General features: G+C 44.2%; 1 protein-coding gene across 2 annotated transcripts in view; it reads left to right on the forward strand.

The window, feature by feature from the left end:
• Dis3l (DIS3 like exosome 3'-5' exoribonuclease) overlaps positions 1-16601 on the forward strand; it is a 36867-nt gene extending 20266 nt beyond the window's left edge. For both annotated transcript variants that reach the window (XM_075965531.1, XM_075965532.1), the window contains exons 8-17: positions 2456-2625; positions 3863-4024; positions 7644-7891; positions 8394-8486; positions 11493-12026; positions 13369-13523; positions 13606-13784; positions 15161-15306; positions 16006-16180; positions 16260-16601. In XM_075965531.1, coding sequence (XP_075821646.1) covers positions 2456-2625; positions 3863-4024; positions 7644-7891; positions 8394-8486; positions 11493-12026; positions 13369-13523; positions 13606-13784; positions 15161-15306; positions 16006-16180; positions 16260-16568 — 2171 coding nt within the window. In that variant the 3' untranslated portion in view covers positions 16569-16601. The remainder of the gene's footprint in view (positions 1-2455; positions 2626-3862; positions 4025-7643; positions 7892-8393; positions 8487-11492; positions 12027-13368; positions 13524-13605; positions 13785-15160; positions 15307-16005; positions 16181-16259) is intronic.
• The last annotated feature ends 401 nt before the right edge of the window (positions 16602-17002 follow it).

The following is a 17002-nucleotide window of genomic DNA, read 5'->3' on the forward strand; positions in this document are numbered from 1 at the left end:
TTTCGCTTCTTTTGTTTGTTTGTTGTTTGGTTTTTCAAGATAGGGTTTCTCTGTGTGGCCCTGCCTGTCCTAGAACTCACTCTGTAGATCATGCTGGCCTTGAACTCAGAGATTCCCCAGCCTCTGCCTCCCGAGTTCTAGTATTAAAGGTGTGCACGGGGTCTGGCATAGCCCAGGCTGGCCTCAGACTCCTTGACAACCTTGATGCTCCTGTCTCCCCCATATAATAGCACGAGGATTATAACTATACAGCACTGTATATGGCCCCTCTGCAGGTTTATTTTAACTTGTACAGTACCCACAGAAACAAAAAGCCCCTCTGGGCATTGTGTGGTTTCCAGCTACCGCCTCAGTTGGGATGATGTTTTTGTTTTCCTCCATGCTCACTCTTCCTGCTTTCTTCAGGGTCTCGTGGGCTTGCAGTCTGGCTCTCCTCTCCCTCTCCTCTAAATCTGCTCGTGTCTGATTCCCCAGGGCCCTCCTGCCCAAATACAGGTCACTTCCTTGCACTCGTGGTCATAGCACGTGAACAGCTCATGTGTGTGCTGCTCTCTGAAATTCAGGGAGCCCTAGCTCCCTCACCCTCTGCCCTTCTGGCCACCTGTCTCAGCTTCTCTGCTGTCCTTCTCTTCCGGCTTTCTGGGTGTGCAGTGCTCTGCTGGGGGCTTCCTGTTCCATGCACTCTCTAGAGTGTTCAGTCTTTGACCTTGTGTCTCCAGCCACTTTCTTTACCTCTGGTTGCCTTTATGGCATCTTCCCCTGAATGTCCAATGGGCATCTCAGCCTAAAGATGCCTCCTAAGCCTCCTGACTTCTGTCCCAAGCCTGCTTCCCCTGCAGCGGTCCTCATCCACTCAGCTGGAAGCTCATTCTGAGAGTTGGACCACCCAAAAGACTGGAATTGTCCTAGACTTTTTTTTTCACACATCCACAGATCCTGTTGGCTCTAACTGTGACACATGGCCTGAATCCAGAGACTTCCCAGGCTTGCCCCACACCTCTGTAGGGTCAGGCCTCACTCAGGTGCCCTGTGGCAAGATCATCACCTCACCCCCTCAGTCCTCCCGGCAGCGCTTTGGCTCAGTTAACAAGGTGCGTGCAATGAGGAGGACCTAAGTCTGTTCCTGAAACTCATGTTTGTAAAATAATCACAGCACTGGAGAGGTGGAGACAAGAGGACTTCTGGGACTTCCTGGCCAGTCAGCTTGGCCAATGAGAGACTTCATCTCAAAAGTCCAGGTCATTAGTTCCCAAAGAATGGTATCTGAACACACACACACACACACACACACACACGGAAAAAGTGTACTTGTAGCTACTGTGGTTATGTTTCCCTGGCTTCGGTGCTGTGTAATAGACTTAGGATGTGTATCCTTTGCTGTGTCCACTAGACCAAGTGAGTGCAGGTGTTGAGAGAACACAGGCAATTATGGAAGCACAAAGCAGAGGCAAGGGTTAAAGACAAGTGTTTCCAGTCATGGGGGTGCACATCTTTAACCCCAGTGCTGGGAGGCAGAGGCAGGCAGACCTAAGTTTGAGGCCAGCCAGGGCTACATAGAGAGTTCCAGGACAGCCAGGGCTACATAGAGAGTTCCAGGACAGCCAGGGCTACATAGAGAGACCCTGTCTCAAAACACAAACAAAAGACAAGGAAGATGTCTCAAAAAAAGACAAAACCTTGAACAGAGCTGGGCAAGGTGGCACATGCCTTTAGCTACTGTTTGAGAAGCAGAGTTCTGATGGAGTTCGAGGCCAGCCTGTTTTACAGAATGAGTTCCAAGACAGCCAGATTTACATGGAGAAAAAACAGTAATGAAAACTATTGGCTTTGCCTAAGGTACCAAATCCTGAAATTGAGAAGGTAATGGCAGAAGAGAAGATGGGACAAATTCTGAAAGTCACATTGGGCTCTGCAGAAAAAGGAAGTGCTGACAATGGTTTTTGTTGTTTTGTTTGAGATGGGGGTTTCTCTGTGTAACAGTCCTGGCTGTCCCGGAACTCTCTTTATAGACCAGGCTGTGCTAGGACTCACAGAGATCCTCCTGCCTCTGCCTCCCTAGTGCTGGCATTAAAGGTGTGAACTACTACACCCAGCTGACAATTTTTTAAGAGCTGTTTTTCTTTTTTAAAAATGTATGTTTAACTGGGCAGTGATGGCGCACACCTTTAATTCAAGCACTCGGGAGGCAGAGGCAGGTGGATCTCTGTGAATTCAAAGCCAGCTTGATCTAGTTCCAGGACAGCTAGGCCTGTTACACAGAGAAACCCTATCTCAGGGGTGAAAAAAATTCACATTCAAAGTGCTAAGAAGGCAGGTCTCCAAACTCATCTGGGCTGCGTGAATGAGCTTGAGAACAGGAACAGCGCATTTCTCATTCACTTCCTTGCTGCTGCGCTCACAGCCCAGAGAGGAGGTAACCAACCAGTCGGTGCTTTGCTGTTTTGTCTCCCTGAAGGTCGAGTGGTGGGCATCCTTCAAAAGAACTGGCGAGATTATGTGGTGACATTTCCATCCAAAGAAGAGGTCCAGTTTCAGGGCAAAAATGCTCAGAAGATCCTAGTCACGCCCTGGGATTACAGAATCCCCAAAATCCGCATCAGCACCCAGCAGGCCGAGGCCCTCCAGGTAGCTGCATCTGCCCTTCTCTTCTGCCTCTGTCTTCGCTGGCTTTTGAGCAGCACCGGGAAGCATTGTTAACTCCTTTGAATAAGAGGAAATAAATTATTGATGGTATCTGGCACTCTAAGATACTGTTTTTAAACATTCTAAATATATAAGAACCATCCGTTAAGTAGTCCATGGTTAATAAATGAAGGCCAGAGAGAAGTTGTCCTAGAAAGAGCTGTGTAGGACACGCTGAGTGAACATACATTATCCTGCTGTCCGACCCCGAAACTTTCGATACATGCAGTCTGCCAACACTAACAAGCTTCCTTCCAGGGAAAGATCCAGAAATACGATCTGAGTGTTCCGCAGGGATGATATAGTATGACTTCAGAGATCGATTATCCATACAGGACTGGAGTGCCAGAGAGCGGGCAGATACTAACTTTTACTTGGGGCAGAGAGCAGAGGCAATTCCTGACTTCATTGCCTAGTGTTTGGCAGTTTGTAAATGAGACTAAAGTAGAATGTTCCCAGCCCTTTCCTGGTCGTTGTGCCTTTGCCTCTGGAAGCTTTCTGCAAACTCTCAGCCCAGGTATGACGATGGCACTTTGCATTCTAGGGTGTCTGGAGTCTGGGCAGTGGAGAGGTACAGCTTACACTGGTACCATCTTTCCTGCCAAGGAGCATCTTAAGACTAAAAAGAAATTAGAAAGTAATTCCCACACTAGAAATTGAGACTGTTGTTTTATTTATTTTTTTAAGATTTATTTTATTTTTATTTACATGTGTGTGGGTGTGCCCACACAAGCCAGAAAGTGGGTGTGGATTGTGAGCTGCCTGATGTGAGTGCTGGGAACCAAACCCAGGTCCCCTGGTAGAAGTGCTAGTAACCACTGAGCCATTTCCCCAGTTCCCAAGACTATTGTCTTAAAACTTAATTAGAACCCCACATTATTGGGTTGTACCCCTTGTGTTTCAAGTGTTAACTAAATGTATTAGTTAACTGAAATGTCCCAGTTGTCTGAAGAAGAGAGGTAATGCCTCCCTTCAAAGCATTGGCCAAGCATTTGTATACCATCTGGCCATTCGGAAGAGTGGCAAGAAAAAACAGAAAGCAAAAATAAGCTACTGCAAGCCACTGTTCCCAAATTAGCCTGCCTTTGGTACTCTGTTTATCTGGTTAGTTTTGTTGCTTCACATTGACCCACTTAACTCTAGCTTTGGTTCACATTGTATCTTTTTTCCCTTTGTATAGGACTTCAGGGTGGTTGTGAGAATTGACTCCTGGGAGACAACATCAGTGTATCCAAATGGACACTTTGTGCGTGTTTTAGGGAAAATCGGCGATCTGGAAGGGGAGATTGCAACCATCCTGGTAGAAAACAGTATTTCTGTTGTTCCCTTCTCGGAAGCTCAGGTCAGATTTCTCTTAGATCTTTGGTCCAGAGACATACATTTCTTTCAGCTTTTGTTGCTGTTTTATCATGAAGAAAGAAAAACCTTTTGTGTTTGTGTGTGTAAATTTAATTGTGTGTGCAATACAGAGGCCAAAGGTCAACGTCTAGCGTCTTCATTAATCATGCTCCCCCCTTTTTTTTTAAAGGTATTTATTATGTATACAATATTCTGTCTGTATGTATGCCTGCAGGCCAGAAGAGGGCGCCAGATATTATTACAGATGGCTGGCTGTGAGCCACCATGTGGTTGCTGGGAATTGAACTCAGAACCTCTGGAAGAGCAGCCAGTGCTCTTAACCTCTGAGCCATCTCTCCAGCCCATGGCCCCTTATTTTATTTTTATTTATGTATGCATGTGTCTGTGTGTATCCATATGTGTAGCCCAAACAGGATATTGGATCCCTTGGAACTGACTGTTGTAAGCTGACATGGGTGCTGGGAATCAAACTTGGGTCCTCTGGAAAAGCAGCAAATGCTCTTAACTGCTGAACTATCTTTCCAGCCCTTCCAACTCATTGTTTGAGACAGAATCTCTCACTGAATATGGAACTCACTAAATCAGTGAGGCTGGGAGCCATGAAGCTCCAGAGAGCTTCCTGGCTCCACCTCCTCAGCATAGGGATGATTACAGGTGTACTTGATACGCACCCGGAGCTAGGGATCCAAAATTGGGGTCTCGTGTTTGTGTGGTAAGCCTTCACTCACTAAGTCATCTCCCCATCCCTGAAAAACAACTTTATACTATGTGACAACCAACTGTCTAAAGCTACAGATAATTAGGAACAAAATCTCACCCATCCCAATTCTGGACCTGGGCCAAACTAAAGTCAGCTCCAAGTGTAGACTAAATTTCCTACAGCCCCACTGCTCTCAGAATTTTATATTTTTCAGCTGTGCTTAAAATGATATGTCAGGGTCTTGTAGTCAGTGTCTATTCCGAACCTTATACCACCACTATCACACCCCCCCTTTCTTCCTTCTCATCCTCTTTCCCCTCTCCTCTTCTTCTGCCTCCTTATTATATTTTTATTTATTTACTTTTTTTTTAGACAAAGTCATGCTATGTAGCCATAGCTGGACTGGAATTCCCAGAGATCCACCCGCCTCTGCCTACAGAGTGCTGGATTTAAAGGCATGCGCCACCACACCCACTCTATGTATCTTCTTTACAGACCCAGTTGAGCTCTGCCTGCGAGTGTTACAGCTCTGAAGGAAAAGGTATCCTGACTGGTCGGGAAGTCAGGCTTTACCTAAAGCTGGGGTGCAGTGTGAGATGGTCTCCCTGCAGGATGTAGCAATCCTGTTCCTCTCTTAGAGTCATCACAGCTGAGCTCTGCTCGGTTCCCCTGAGGGAGCGTCCTAGCAGAGCTACCTGTTTGTTTCCTCTTCTGCTCTACTCAGCTCCCGCCCAAGATGTTACATCTTCTGCTTCACTCTGCTAAAGGGGAAAAGCTCTGGCAACACTTTTTCTGCTCCATTCCCAAGGGAGTTTCCCAGCAAATGTAACTATTTAGAAGAAACAGTTTTTTGTTTTGTTTTGTTTTTCTGTTCATTCCCCTTAAGGGAACATCTCAGCAAAGGATCTTCACCCAAAATTCTTTTAAGAAAGAGATTTCTTTGGGAAAGAAGAGTCCAGAAGAGTGGTTGCTTTTACCAGAGTGGGCTAGGACAGCTAGCCACTGAACATGCAGAGGGGCTTATATAGGGCTTCTTAGTGCCGGTTTTCCCAGGGAGATTTTCTGCTCAGGGGTTGGTTGGTTTTGTTGGTCAGTTGGTCAGGGGAAGAGTCGGCTCTGGTTTCAGGGCCAAATTGTGTTTCTTTTGCTGGTCCTTTTTAGCCTTTTGGCTCTAGTTTTAGGGCCTGGGAGTGTTTCTTTCACTGGCTCTGGCTCTACAGCTAAAGTCAGCATTTCTTTGGCTCTAGTTTCAGGGTCAGGGTGTGTTTCTTAGGTTCTGGGTTCAGGGCTAAAGTGTTTCTTTCACTAGCTCAGGTTTCAGGGCCAGGGTGAATTTCTTTCACCAGCTCTGGTTTAGGGCCAGTGTGAGTTTCTTAGGCTAGCCGTTTTTCTTTACACTGGACCTACCAGAGATGGATGCATCAAAAAATCAGGCTCATTATGAAATGTTTTTTGAAACCTTTACAGAAAACAAAAGTCCAATGAATATAAAATACCAGTGATTTCATCACTTTCTGGTCTTTCACAGTCTCATAAATCTCCCTTATTCTCTTGTGGCCATATCCATTGTGCACACTTATATTCTATTCTGCCTTCTTCACTTAAAATTGTTTCTATATATTGACATAGCCTACTTATTTTTAGTAGTTAAGACAAATTACCAAAATTAATTTACCCTACTTTGCTTAAACATTCCTCAATTGTTGGACATTGGTAGTGTTTAATTTTTCAGTATTAGGGGAAAATGTTACTTGACACATTTTTTTAAATCAGTGTTGCCTTTTTTACTCTTTTTTGATCATCCCCATGGAATATAATCCTAAAAGTTAAATTACCAAGTCAAAGGGCATAAAAAATTTAAATAGGTTTATTATATATTGGCAGATAGTTTTCCAGAAAACATTGCCCCGGTGTAAATTACCATCCACAGTGGATGGGTGCGCTTGTTTTCATTATAGCTTCTGACATAACAGGGGCTACAATAAGAAAATATTTTAACTATTTTACATTATTAAATTTAGACTATGATTAAATTTTTATGTTTAACATTAGTTTCTGGAAATTATTTGTTGACTTGCTTGGCACCTCTTAGTGAAATGTTGGAATAAAATTAAGTTTGAATTAGATCTCACAGGACTAGAATTCTCTGTCCTGTAGCCTACTTAGCTTCAAATTGATGACTTAAACAGGTGATCATAGAGGGAAAATGCCCCAGATTAGTCTTGTTTAAATTATTTTTAAGGAATAAGTTTTTATTTCAGGGAGGGGGGCATGGAGATTTTTGTCTCTTCAGGGTTTGACTTAAGAGCTCAGCTCTGTGCAGACCCAGGCTGCTGTGGAAGCAGGATGCATTGTCACATCCTGTCGCCTATTTGCTCTCGTGAAGGCCCAGGGACAGCTCCCAGCAGGCCGCGAGGCTCCAGTGCCTGACGCTTGGGAGGCACCTAATGAACAGTTATAATCAAAAGAAGGCAAATAAGGCGGGGAAGATGCCCAGTCAGTAAAGTGCTTCCTATGTAGTCATGAGGATCTGAGTTCCAACCCAGACCCACATAAAAACTGGGCCTGGTGACATATGCTTGTAAGAGACCCTTAGGGTTTGATGACCAGCCAGTCCGGCATAATGGGAGCATTCCAGGTTAGTGAATAATGACTCTATCTCAAGAAACAAAGTAGACAGAATCTTCATGAATGTCTGGTGCCCAAATAAGTCAGAAGAGGACATTGGAACCCCAAGGATTGGGGTTACAGACAGTTGTAAGCTGTCACGTGGGTGCCAAGTATTGAACCTGGGTCCTCTGGAGGAGCAGCCAGTGCTCTTAACCACCGAGCCCTCCAAGAGAGTGGGTTTTTAGAGAACCTCATAATGCATGGATTTCTGAATGCTTGGTCTCTGGTGCAGATGTGTGAGATGCCAGTGAACACACCAGAAAACCCTTGGAAGGTGAGCCCCAAAGAAGAAAGAGAGCGGAAGGACCTGAGGAACACCCACCTTGTGTTCAGTATCGACCCCAAGGGCTGTGAAGATGTGGATGACACACTCTCAGTCAGAACCTTAGCCAATGGCAACCTGGAGCTCGGGGTCCACATCGCTGACGTCACACACTTTGTGACCCCCAACTCTTATATTGATGTCGAAGCTAGAACGAGGTAACCCTGTTGGAAGCCAGCAGTGTGCTGTGTGTTTGTCTCTGTGCGAGTTTCAGATGGCCAAGACCTCCTGTTTGGACGGACAGTAGTGAAAATCTCTTCTGCACTTTCCTGAAGTACCGCCCTTCAGGAAAATAGTACCTTGATCAGTTTGTGTCCTTTCTTGACCTTTTACCCATCACTTCCTCTTAACTTAAAATGAGCAAATTTTCACACGTAATAGGTGTTCTGTGCAGATGCTAGGTCATTATGCTCTCATTTTCTCATACAACCAAGATTCATGTCACTTTTACTTTCTACATCACTGGAAGAATACTCAGCCAAAGCAATGTGACTTGGTCAAGTGGGCACACGGGAACTATTTAATTAGGCAGGCGCTGTGCTTTCTGAGGAGCAGTGGCCCCAGGGGAATCCAGCCCCGATCTTGGCTGTTTACCTCCTACAGCCCAGTCCCAGCAGTGCTGCAGCTGCTGAAGGTCAGTTACCCGCACTGTCATTCCAGGGCCACCACTTACTACCTAGCAGACCGCCGCTATGACATGCTGCCCTCCATCCTCAGCGCGGACCTCTGCTCCCTCCTGGGAGGCGTTGACAGGTGAGTCTGATGTCACCTTCAGAGCTCTTCCTTGGCCTTCCAGTGTGCTCTCCTTAGCACTCCACACCTACCCGCTGCTCCTGCCCCCTCTCTGGGCTGCCTGCCTCCCGCTTCTATTCCACATATGGCTTCCGGGAGCTTTATTTTTCCAGCCTCCTCCTTTCTTTCTGCTCTCCCGATGCTAGCTTTCTGAAGCAGGCCACCGGCTGAGGAGAATGCGGCACACTCTCTAGTAGATGCTGCTCTTCAGAAGGCACCTGAGCTTAGGGAGTTTGCGTTATCAGTGAATGCATAGTTAGATAGTTTAGAAGTAGTTTAAAGTTCCAAAGGATGGAATAGAGGGCCCTTCCTATTATTTTTTCTTAGGTACTGATCGCTTATATATTTTTCTATATTTAATGCACACAAATATAGATGTGTGATTTTTATTTTTTAAGATTTATTTATTATATATACAGTGTTCTGCCTTCATGTATGCCTGCATGCCAGAAAAGGCACCAGATCATATTATAGACAATTGTGAGCCACCATGTGGTTGCTGGGAATTAAACTCAGGTCCTCTAGAAGAGTAGCCAGTGCTCTTAACCTCTGAGCCATCTCTCCAGCCCCCATAATTTTTATTTTTTATAAAAATACTAGCATACCTTCGATATAAAGAGTAGACTCTCATTCTAAACTGCTTCTGTTTCTAACAAATATATATATTTCTAACAAGTATCTGTATATATAGGTGTGTGTGTGTAGAAGAGAACATGTGTGTGGTATTTATATATAATTTATACACACCTGCTATTCAGCATGTAAAATTTTATTCCCCCTCCCCTTTTTTTGAGAGAGAGTACCAGGCAGGCATCTTGTTCTGAAACTGATCAGGAAGCCAAGGATGACCTTCTGATCCTCCTGCCTCCACCTGTATACCAACATGCCTGGTTTGTGCAGTGCTGGGGATCCAGCCCAGAACTTTGTGCAAGCTAAGCAAAGCACTCTAGCAACTGAGCTACATCCACAACCCTTCAGTACCTTTTTAAAAAGATTTATTTAAGCCAGGCAGTGGTGGCACACACCTTTAATCCCAGCACTCGGGACCAGAGGCAGGCAGACCTCCCTGCAAGGCCAGCCAGAGCTATACAGGGAGATCCTATCTCAAAAAAAAAAAAAAAAAAACGAAAAAAATTTGTTTATTTTTATTTTATGTGTCTTGAGTGTTATGCCTGCATATATGTATGGGCACCATCTATGTGTATAGTGTTTGCAGAAGCCAGAAGAGGACATCAGATCCCCGGGAACTGAAGTCACAGACAGTTGTGAGCCACCATGTGGGTTCTGGGGACTAAACCTCCAGAAGAGCCAGTGCTCTTCACCCTGAGACATGAGACATCTCACCATCACTAGTTCTCTCTCGTTAAGTATTAACTATATCTGAAGGAGAAACTCTGAGAAGCAGAGCTTAGGCCAAGGTGCATGTAATCAGATTGCCCTCCACAGAGGTTACAGCCTGTTTCCATAGCAGTGCATGCAAAAGCTTGTTTTCCCACAGCCTGCCCCATACACTATACTGTACTCTTCCCTCTAAGTTAGTCTGCTAGATAAGTAGGATCTTAATTTTAATTTATATTTTCTACTATGTGTGAAGTTAAACATTTTTGTTAAGGGATATTTATGTATTCTTTCCTGTGAACTACTTCATATTCCTTATGCATTTTCATTTAGGTTTGTGATTTATTACTGATTCATGAAGACTCTTTACATGTTAGGAAAATTAGCCCCTTTAAAATGTATGCATTATAAATATATAGGCTTCTTTAATAAAATGTTTTGGTGGCAGAATAGTTCTTTGCTAAATGAGCTTTTTGCTAATTAACCTATCATGAAGATTGATTCCGAGCTCCCTGTCCTCTGGTAGGATTTAAAGGCTTTGCTCTAACTTCCTGAGGCACTAAACAGACCTGACTCAATCAGTGTCAAGCTATTCTAATCAAAATGGAGAACTGTGAGGCTCTCCATTATTGTGCTTGAACTCATTTCAGAGTTGTTAAGAGTTAGCAGAACCCAGTCTGACTTTGTTGTTGACATAGGGTCTCACTGTGTACCTTTGACTGGTCTGGACCGGGTAAGCCAGGCTAGCCTCAGACTCACACACCTCTGTCTTCCTTTGCCTCCCAAGTGCTGGGGTTAAAGGAGTGTATCACCACACCCAGCCTGACTTTGTTTTTTGGTTTTTTGAGACAGGGTTCCTTTGTGTTGCTCTGACTGTCCTTGAACTCCCTCAGTAGACCAGGCTGGCCTCACAGAGATCCACTTGCCTCTGCCTCCTGAATGCTGGGATTAGAAGAGTCACCCAGCCTGACTTTGTTTTTAATGTCAAAGTGTGTGTGTGTGTGTGTGTGTGTGCAACTATATGCATACATACATAGAGAGAGATGGAGTGATTAGTTTAAGAAATTGTACCCTAAGTCTGTAGCAAGGTCATTTCTTTCACCTTAGATTCAAAGTCAAGTTCTGCTTGCTTGTGAAATAGAATGGAGGAGGCTGGGGAGATGGCTCATCAGCTAAGTGCACTGACCACTTTTCCAGACAACTCTGACAACCCAGGTTTGATTCCCAGAACCCACATGACAGTTCATAACTGCCTGTAATTCCAGTTCCAGGGAATCTGACGCCCTCCTCTGGCCTCGTTGGGCAGCCGACACATACTAGTGCACAGACATATGTGCAGGCAGAACACCCACAGACATGAAATAAAGAATAATAATCTTTCAGAAGGATGAAAGCCCAAAGGGATGGCTCAGTGGGTAAGGACACCTGGTGCTAAGTCTGAGTATGACCCTCAGGACCGACATGGTGAAAGGAGAGGAATGGCTCTCACGAGTTATCCCGACCTCCACACGGGTCATGATGCTCACATGTGCACCATACACATAAGCATACACAAAATAAATAAGATATATACCTGTTTTCAAGAAAATAGAATGGAATAATGATACTGTTGATGTCCCTGGCTTATAGGTATGCCGTGAGTGTCATGTGGGAATTAGATAAAACTTCTTATGAAATAAAGAAAGTGTGGTATGGCAGAACCATTATCCGATCAGCTTACAAACTCTTCTACGAGGCGGCCCAAGAGCTACTGGATGGAAACTTCAGCATTGTTGATGATATTCCAGAATTCAAAGCCTTGGAGGAGCAGAGCCGACAGGCCAAACTGGAGGAGTTAGTGTGGGCAATTGGAAAGCTGACTGACATAGCGCGCCACATCCGAGCAAAAAGAGACCGCTGCGGTGCCCTGGAACTGGAAGGTATAGAGGTTCGAGTCCAGCTGGATGACAAGAAGAACATTCATGACCTCATCCCTAAGCAGCCCCTGGAGGTTCATGAGACAGTGGCAGAATGCATGATCCTAGCCAACCACTGGGTGGCCAAGAAGATCTGGGAGAGTTTTCCCCACCAGGCTTTGCTGCGCCAACACCCACCTCCCCACCAGGAGTTTTTCTCAGAGCTCCGGGAATGCGCTAAAGCGAAAGGCTTCTTCATAGACACACGGTAATCCTCTTTTGAGGGGCAGAGGAATAGCAGAAAGTACTGTGCTTGGTTGGTTGGTTTTGGTTTCTTGGGGGTTTTTTTGTTTTTTTGTTTTTGAGGCTGGCTTCCTGGCTTAGCCTCTGGAGTGCCCAGAGCACAGGGGTGTGTGCCCACTCCTGCTACTTTGTTTTTGAAGCTTCCCTCCAACTAAATAATTTTTTTTAATTTATTTATTTATTATGTGTACAACATTCTGCTTCCCACACACCAGAAGAGGGCGCCAGATCTCATTACAAATGGTTGTGAGGCATCATGTGGTTGCTGGGAATTGAACTCAGGACCTCTGGAAGAGCAGTCAGTGCTCTTAACCTCTGAGCCATCTCTCCAGCCCCAATAATTCTTAATAAAATTTAAAAATGCCCATTCTTTGATCTGTATAGGATGCTTACATTGAGTGTATTAAGATTGTAACACCAGGGGCTGGAGAGATGACTTAATGGTTAAGAGCACTGGCTGCTCTTCCAGAGGACCCAGGTTCAATTCCCAATACCCACATGCCAGTTCACAACTGTCTGTAACTCCAGTTCCAGGGGATCTGACACCTTCATAGCAATGCACATAAAATCAAGTTAAATTAAAAAAAAAATCAGTGTTTAAAAAACATTAAAAACAAAAGAATGTAACACCACTATGTGGGGGGTGGGGGGCAGAGATACACACCTTTGATTCCAGCACTCAGGAGGCAAAGGCAGACAAATCTCTGAGTTGAAGGCCAGCCTGGTCTACTGAGTGATGAGTTCCAGCACTGCCAGGACTACACAGGGAAACACTGTCTCAAACCGCCTATCCCCCCTACACACACACAAAAGAATATATAATTCCACAGGAACCTGACCACCTGTTTCCGTCAAGCATTGACTTAGACTTGCATTAATTGGACATTATACTACTTACGAAATATAAATTCTGGGGGCTGGAGAAATGGCTTAGCACTTAAGAGCAAACTGACTTGACTGCTCTTGCAGAGAACCCAGACTTGATTCCCAGCACCCACATAGCAGCCCACAACTGGCTCTAACTTCAGTCCTAGAGGACCCAATGCTGCCTCTGGCTTCAGTGGGCTGCTGCACCATATGAATGCATGGAAATATATATATATTAAAATAAATAATTTTTTAAAAATTTAAACCCTAACCATCTTCATTTAAACTTTAAAAGCAAACTAGATTTCTGTATTGAGAAGAAAATTGTGGCTAAAATGAATTTAACTGCTGGTAGATGAAGACAATTAAACCAAGGAGTGGAAAGCGTCACCTGTAAATTGCCTTTTGAGACCCATCAAGGCTTCTCTGTTTCTGGTTAGGTCCAATAAAACCCTGGCTGACTCTCTGGATAGAGCCAACGACCCCAGTGACCCTCTGGTGAACCAGCTGCTGCGCTCCATGGCTACTCAGGCCATGTCCAATGCCCTCTACTTCTCCACCGGCTCCTGTGCAGAGGAGGAGTTCCAGCATTACGGTGACTGACAGCATTGTCTGACAAATCTTTTTGAAAGTGCGCTTGTCTGTCCTTTATTCTGATGTTTGGTTTCCTTTTGAAGGTCTTGCGTTAGATAAGTATACCCACTTTACTTCTCCGATAAGAAGATATTCAGATATTGTTGTACACCGACTATTAATGGCAGCCATTTCAAAAGACAAGAAGATGGAAATTAAAGAAAATTTGTTCAGCAACAAAGATCTTGAGGAATTATGCCGACATATCAACAACAGAAACCGAGTAAGAAAGAATTTCAAATTCCTACCTATCTCCTAAGTGGGTTTCAGCTTTCTGCATAAGAAAATGGGGTACCATATATTTTTGCAAACTCCATTATTGTAAGCAGTGCTCTTAATACATTTACTAGTGTCCTGAAATAACATGAATTTGTGGGGCTTTTGTTGTTTTTGAGACAGAATCTCATTATATAGACCAGTCTGACCTCTGCCTCCCAAATGCTGGGGATGTCAGAACTATACAGTAATGAGACTGTTCCCCCCCCCCCAAAAAAAACCTAGCATTGTCTAGAGTTTTGGGGGTGATTTTAGACAGGGTTTTTCTATGTAGACCTGGCTTTCCTAGAACTCACTCTGTAAACCAGGCTGGCCTCGAACTCACAGAAATCCGCCTGGCTCTCTCTCCCGAGTATTAGGATAAAAATCATATACCACAACCACCTGGCTTAATTTTTGTCTTTAAAATCTCTTAGTTCCATTTGTTTATTTATTTATTATGTGTATGTATCTGTATATTCAAGTGAAAGTCAGAGGATAATTTGTAGGAGTTAGTAATCTCTTTCTACCATCTTCATCCCAGGGATAGAACTCAGGTTGTCAAGTTTGGCAGTACATGCCTTTAACCATTGAGCCATCTCATCAGATCAGTCTTTGTGTGTGTGTGTGTTCAGTAAGTGCCTTTAACCACTGAGCCATCTCATCAGTCTTATTGTGTATGTGTGTGTGTGCAGTAAGTGCCTTTAACCACTGAGCCATCTCATTGGTCTTAATGTGTGTGTGTGTGTTGAGAAAGAGAGGCAGAGAGAGAAAGAGGGGGGCAGAGAGAGAAACAGAGTAAGAAAGAATGACTTTCAGGATTGGTTCTTGCTTTCCACCATGTTTTTGAGAACTTGTTTCTGCTGCTGCACTGTGCACTCCAAGATAGCTGGTGAGTATAGGTGCGAGTGTCTGGCCGAGTCTCCCATCTCTGCCTCCCATCTTGTAGTAGGGATGCTGGGCTTAGAGATATGCACCACCATATTCAGCCTTTACATGGGCTCTGGGGGCTGAACTCAGGTGATAAGGTTTGCACAGAAAGTGCCTTTGCCCACTGAGCCTTCTCTTCACATCTCACCTGCCTGCTGCTCCATCTATTTTTTCTTTCTTTTCTTTTCTAAGATAGGGTTGCTCTGTCTTTTTTTCTTTGGTTTAGTTGAGATGACAACTCTCTCTATGTGGCCAATCCTCCTGTCTCAGCCTCCCAGGTACTGGGATTATAGGTTTGTGCCACCACACTGCAGAATCCTGCCCACATAAAAGCTGTTTCTGTGGGAATGAGCTTCAGGTTTCTTGCTGGACATCAGGGAACTGTTGTCATACGTGGGGTTGTGCTTCTTACAGGCAGCCCAGCATTCTCAGAAGCAGTCCACTGAGCTCTTCCAGTGCATGTACTTTAAAGACAAAGACTCAGAAACGGAGGAGCGCTGCATGGCCGATGGAATTATTTATTCGATTAGAACAAATGGTGTGCTTGTATTTATACCAAGGTATGTTACCTCTCATGCAGTGACTAGTAAGAAATCACAGTTAAACTATACAGTGTTGAACACAATGATACATTATATGTAACTTACTAAAATATTTATTTAGACTGAGGGTGTATAGCTCAAAGGTGGAGCGCCTGCTTGCCTAACACATATAAAGTCCTGGGTTTGAACCCCAGCACCACATAAAACCAGGTCTGGTGATATGTGCCTGTAAAGCAAAAGGATCAGAAGTTCAAGGTTATCCGTAGCTACATAATGATTTTAGTGCCAACTTGCACTCTATGAGTCCTTATCTCTAAAAAGAATATACGCTTGGCATGATGGCACACGCCTTTAATCCCAACACTCAAGAGGCAGACTCAAACAGATCTCTGAGTTCGGGGCCAGCCTAGTCTTCAAAGCAAGCTCTAGGCCAGCTACAGCTATGGAGCGAAACTTTCTATATATTAACATATACAATGCTACATATATAAACTTCATAAAATTATTATATGTACAATCAGGAAATAGCAGGAGCAAGTGGGAGTACATATATATATGCATATCCATCAGTCCTAGGATCTTTCTTAGCTTGCAAAGCATTGTTTCTTATCTGCTCTGTAAAAATGTTTCGGAGATAAACCACAGAAGAGTGGCTCAGCATAGAAGATTTGCACCCTAAGAATACATTATCTCGGTTTTACCCTGGTGGTGATTTAGGTTCGGCATTAAAGGTGCCGCCTATCTAAGGAATAAAGATGGCTTAGTGATCTCATGTGGCCCAGAGAACAGATCTGAATGGACGCCAGGATCCCTACAACGGTCTCAGAACAAGATCACCTCTACCACGGCCGGAGGGAAGTCTGTTACATTTCATCTGTTTGACCATGTAACAGTAAGTCTGTGTATATTCAGCCTTGTTTTCAATGTGAAGAAAAAGACACGATGTAGTAACGTGTATTTCTCTGTGCTAGGTAAGAATATCTGTCCAGGCCTTGCGTTGCCACTCGGATACAATCAGGCTTGAAATAATAAGCAACAAACCATATATGACACCAAACCCAGAACTGTGCCATCAGAGCTCCCTCTTGCTGAAGAGTGAGTTAGTGAAAGAAGTAACCCGGTCTGTGGAAGAAGCTCAGCTCGCCCAAGAAGTCAAAGGCAAGGTACTACAGGAGGAGTGTCAGGAATACTGCCAAACAAAGGGAAGAAGTCTGTACTCACTTCTGGAGGAGATAAGGGACCTTGCTCTTCTAGATGTTTCAGACAGTCATGCAATGTAAAATCCTTCCACTTCAATAAAGAGCTTTCTCATAGATGTTGTACTGTCTTTTCAGATTTAAACCTTGTCACTTGATGTTCTAGCGGAAGGAGATTAAGTGGGTACTTCACAAATGCGTGCATGTTCCCTTACATCACTGAAGAACTAGCTCCCTATATAAACTGGTAGTTGTTTTGTTTTTCTTTTTGGTTTTTTTTTTGTTGTTATTTTACAAGACATGAAAACCTTTATTTTCAAAAAGAGAATGTATTTTTACATAAATCTACAACAGAGTTCAACTGTAGAAAAAATAAACTATACTTAGGGATACTGCACTCAGCATGGCAAGCAAGCTCCCTCCCTTAGGAGAGAGCCACATCAGGCCACAGCTAGAAGGACCTTACCACCCCTGCAGAAACCCCACAGCAGCATGCCCCACAATGCTGACCAGAATCC

This window comes from Microtus pennsylvanicus, chromosome 3 (assembly GCF_037038515.1).
Source record: "Microtus pennsylvanicus isolate mMicPen1 chromosome 3, mMicPen1.hap1, whole genome shotgun sequence".
Taxonomy (NCBI): Eukaryota; Metazoa; Chordata; class Mammalia; order Rodentia; family Cricetidae; genus Microtus; species Microtus pennsylvanicus.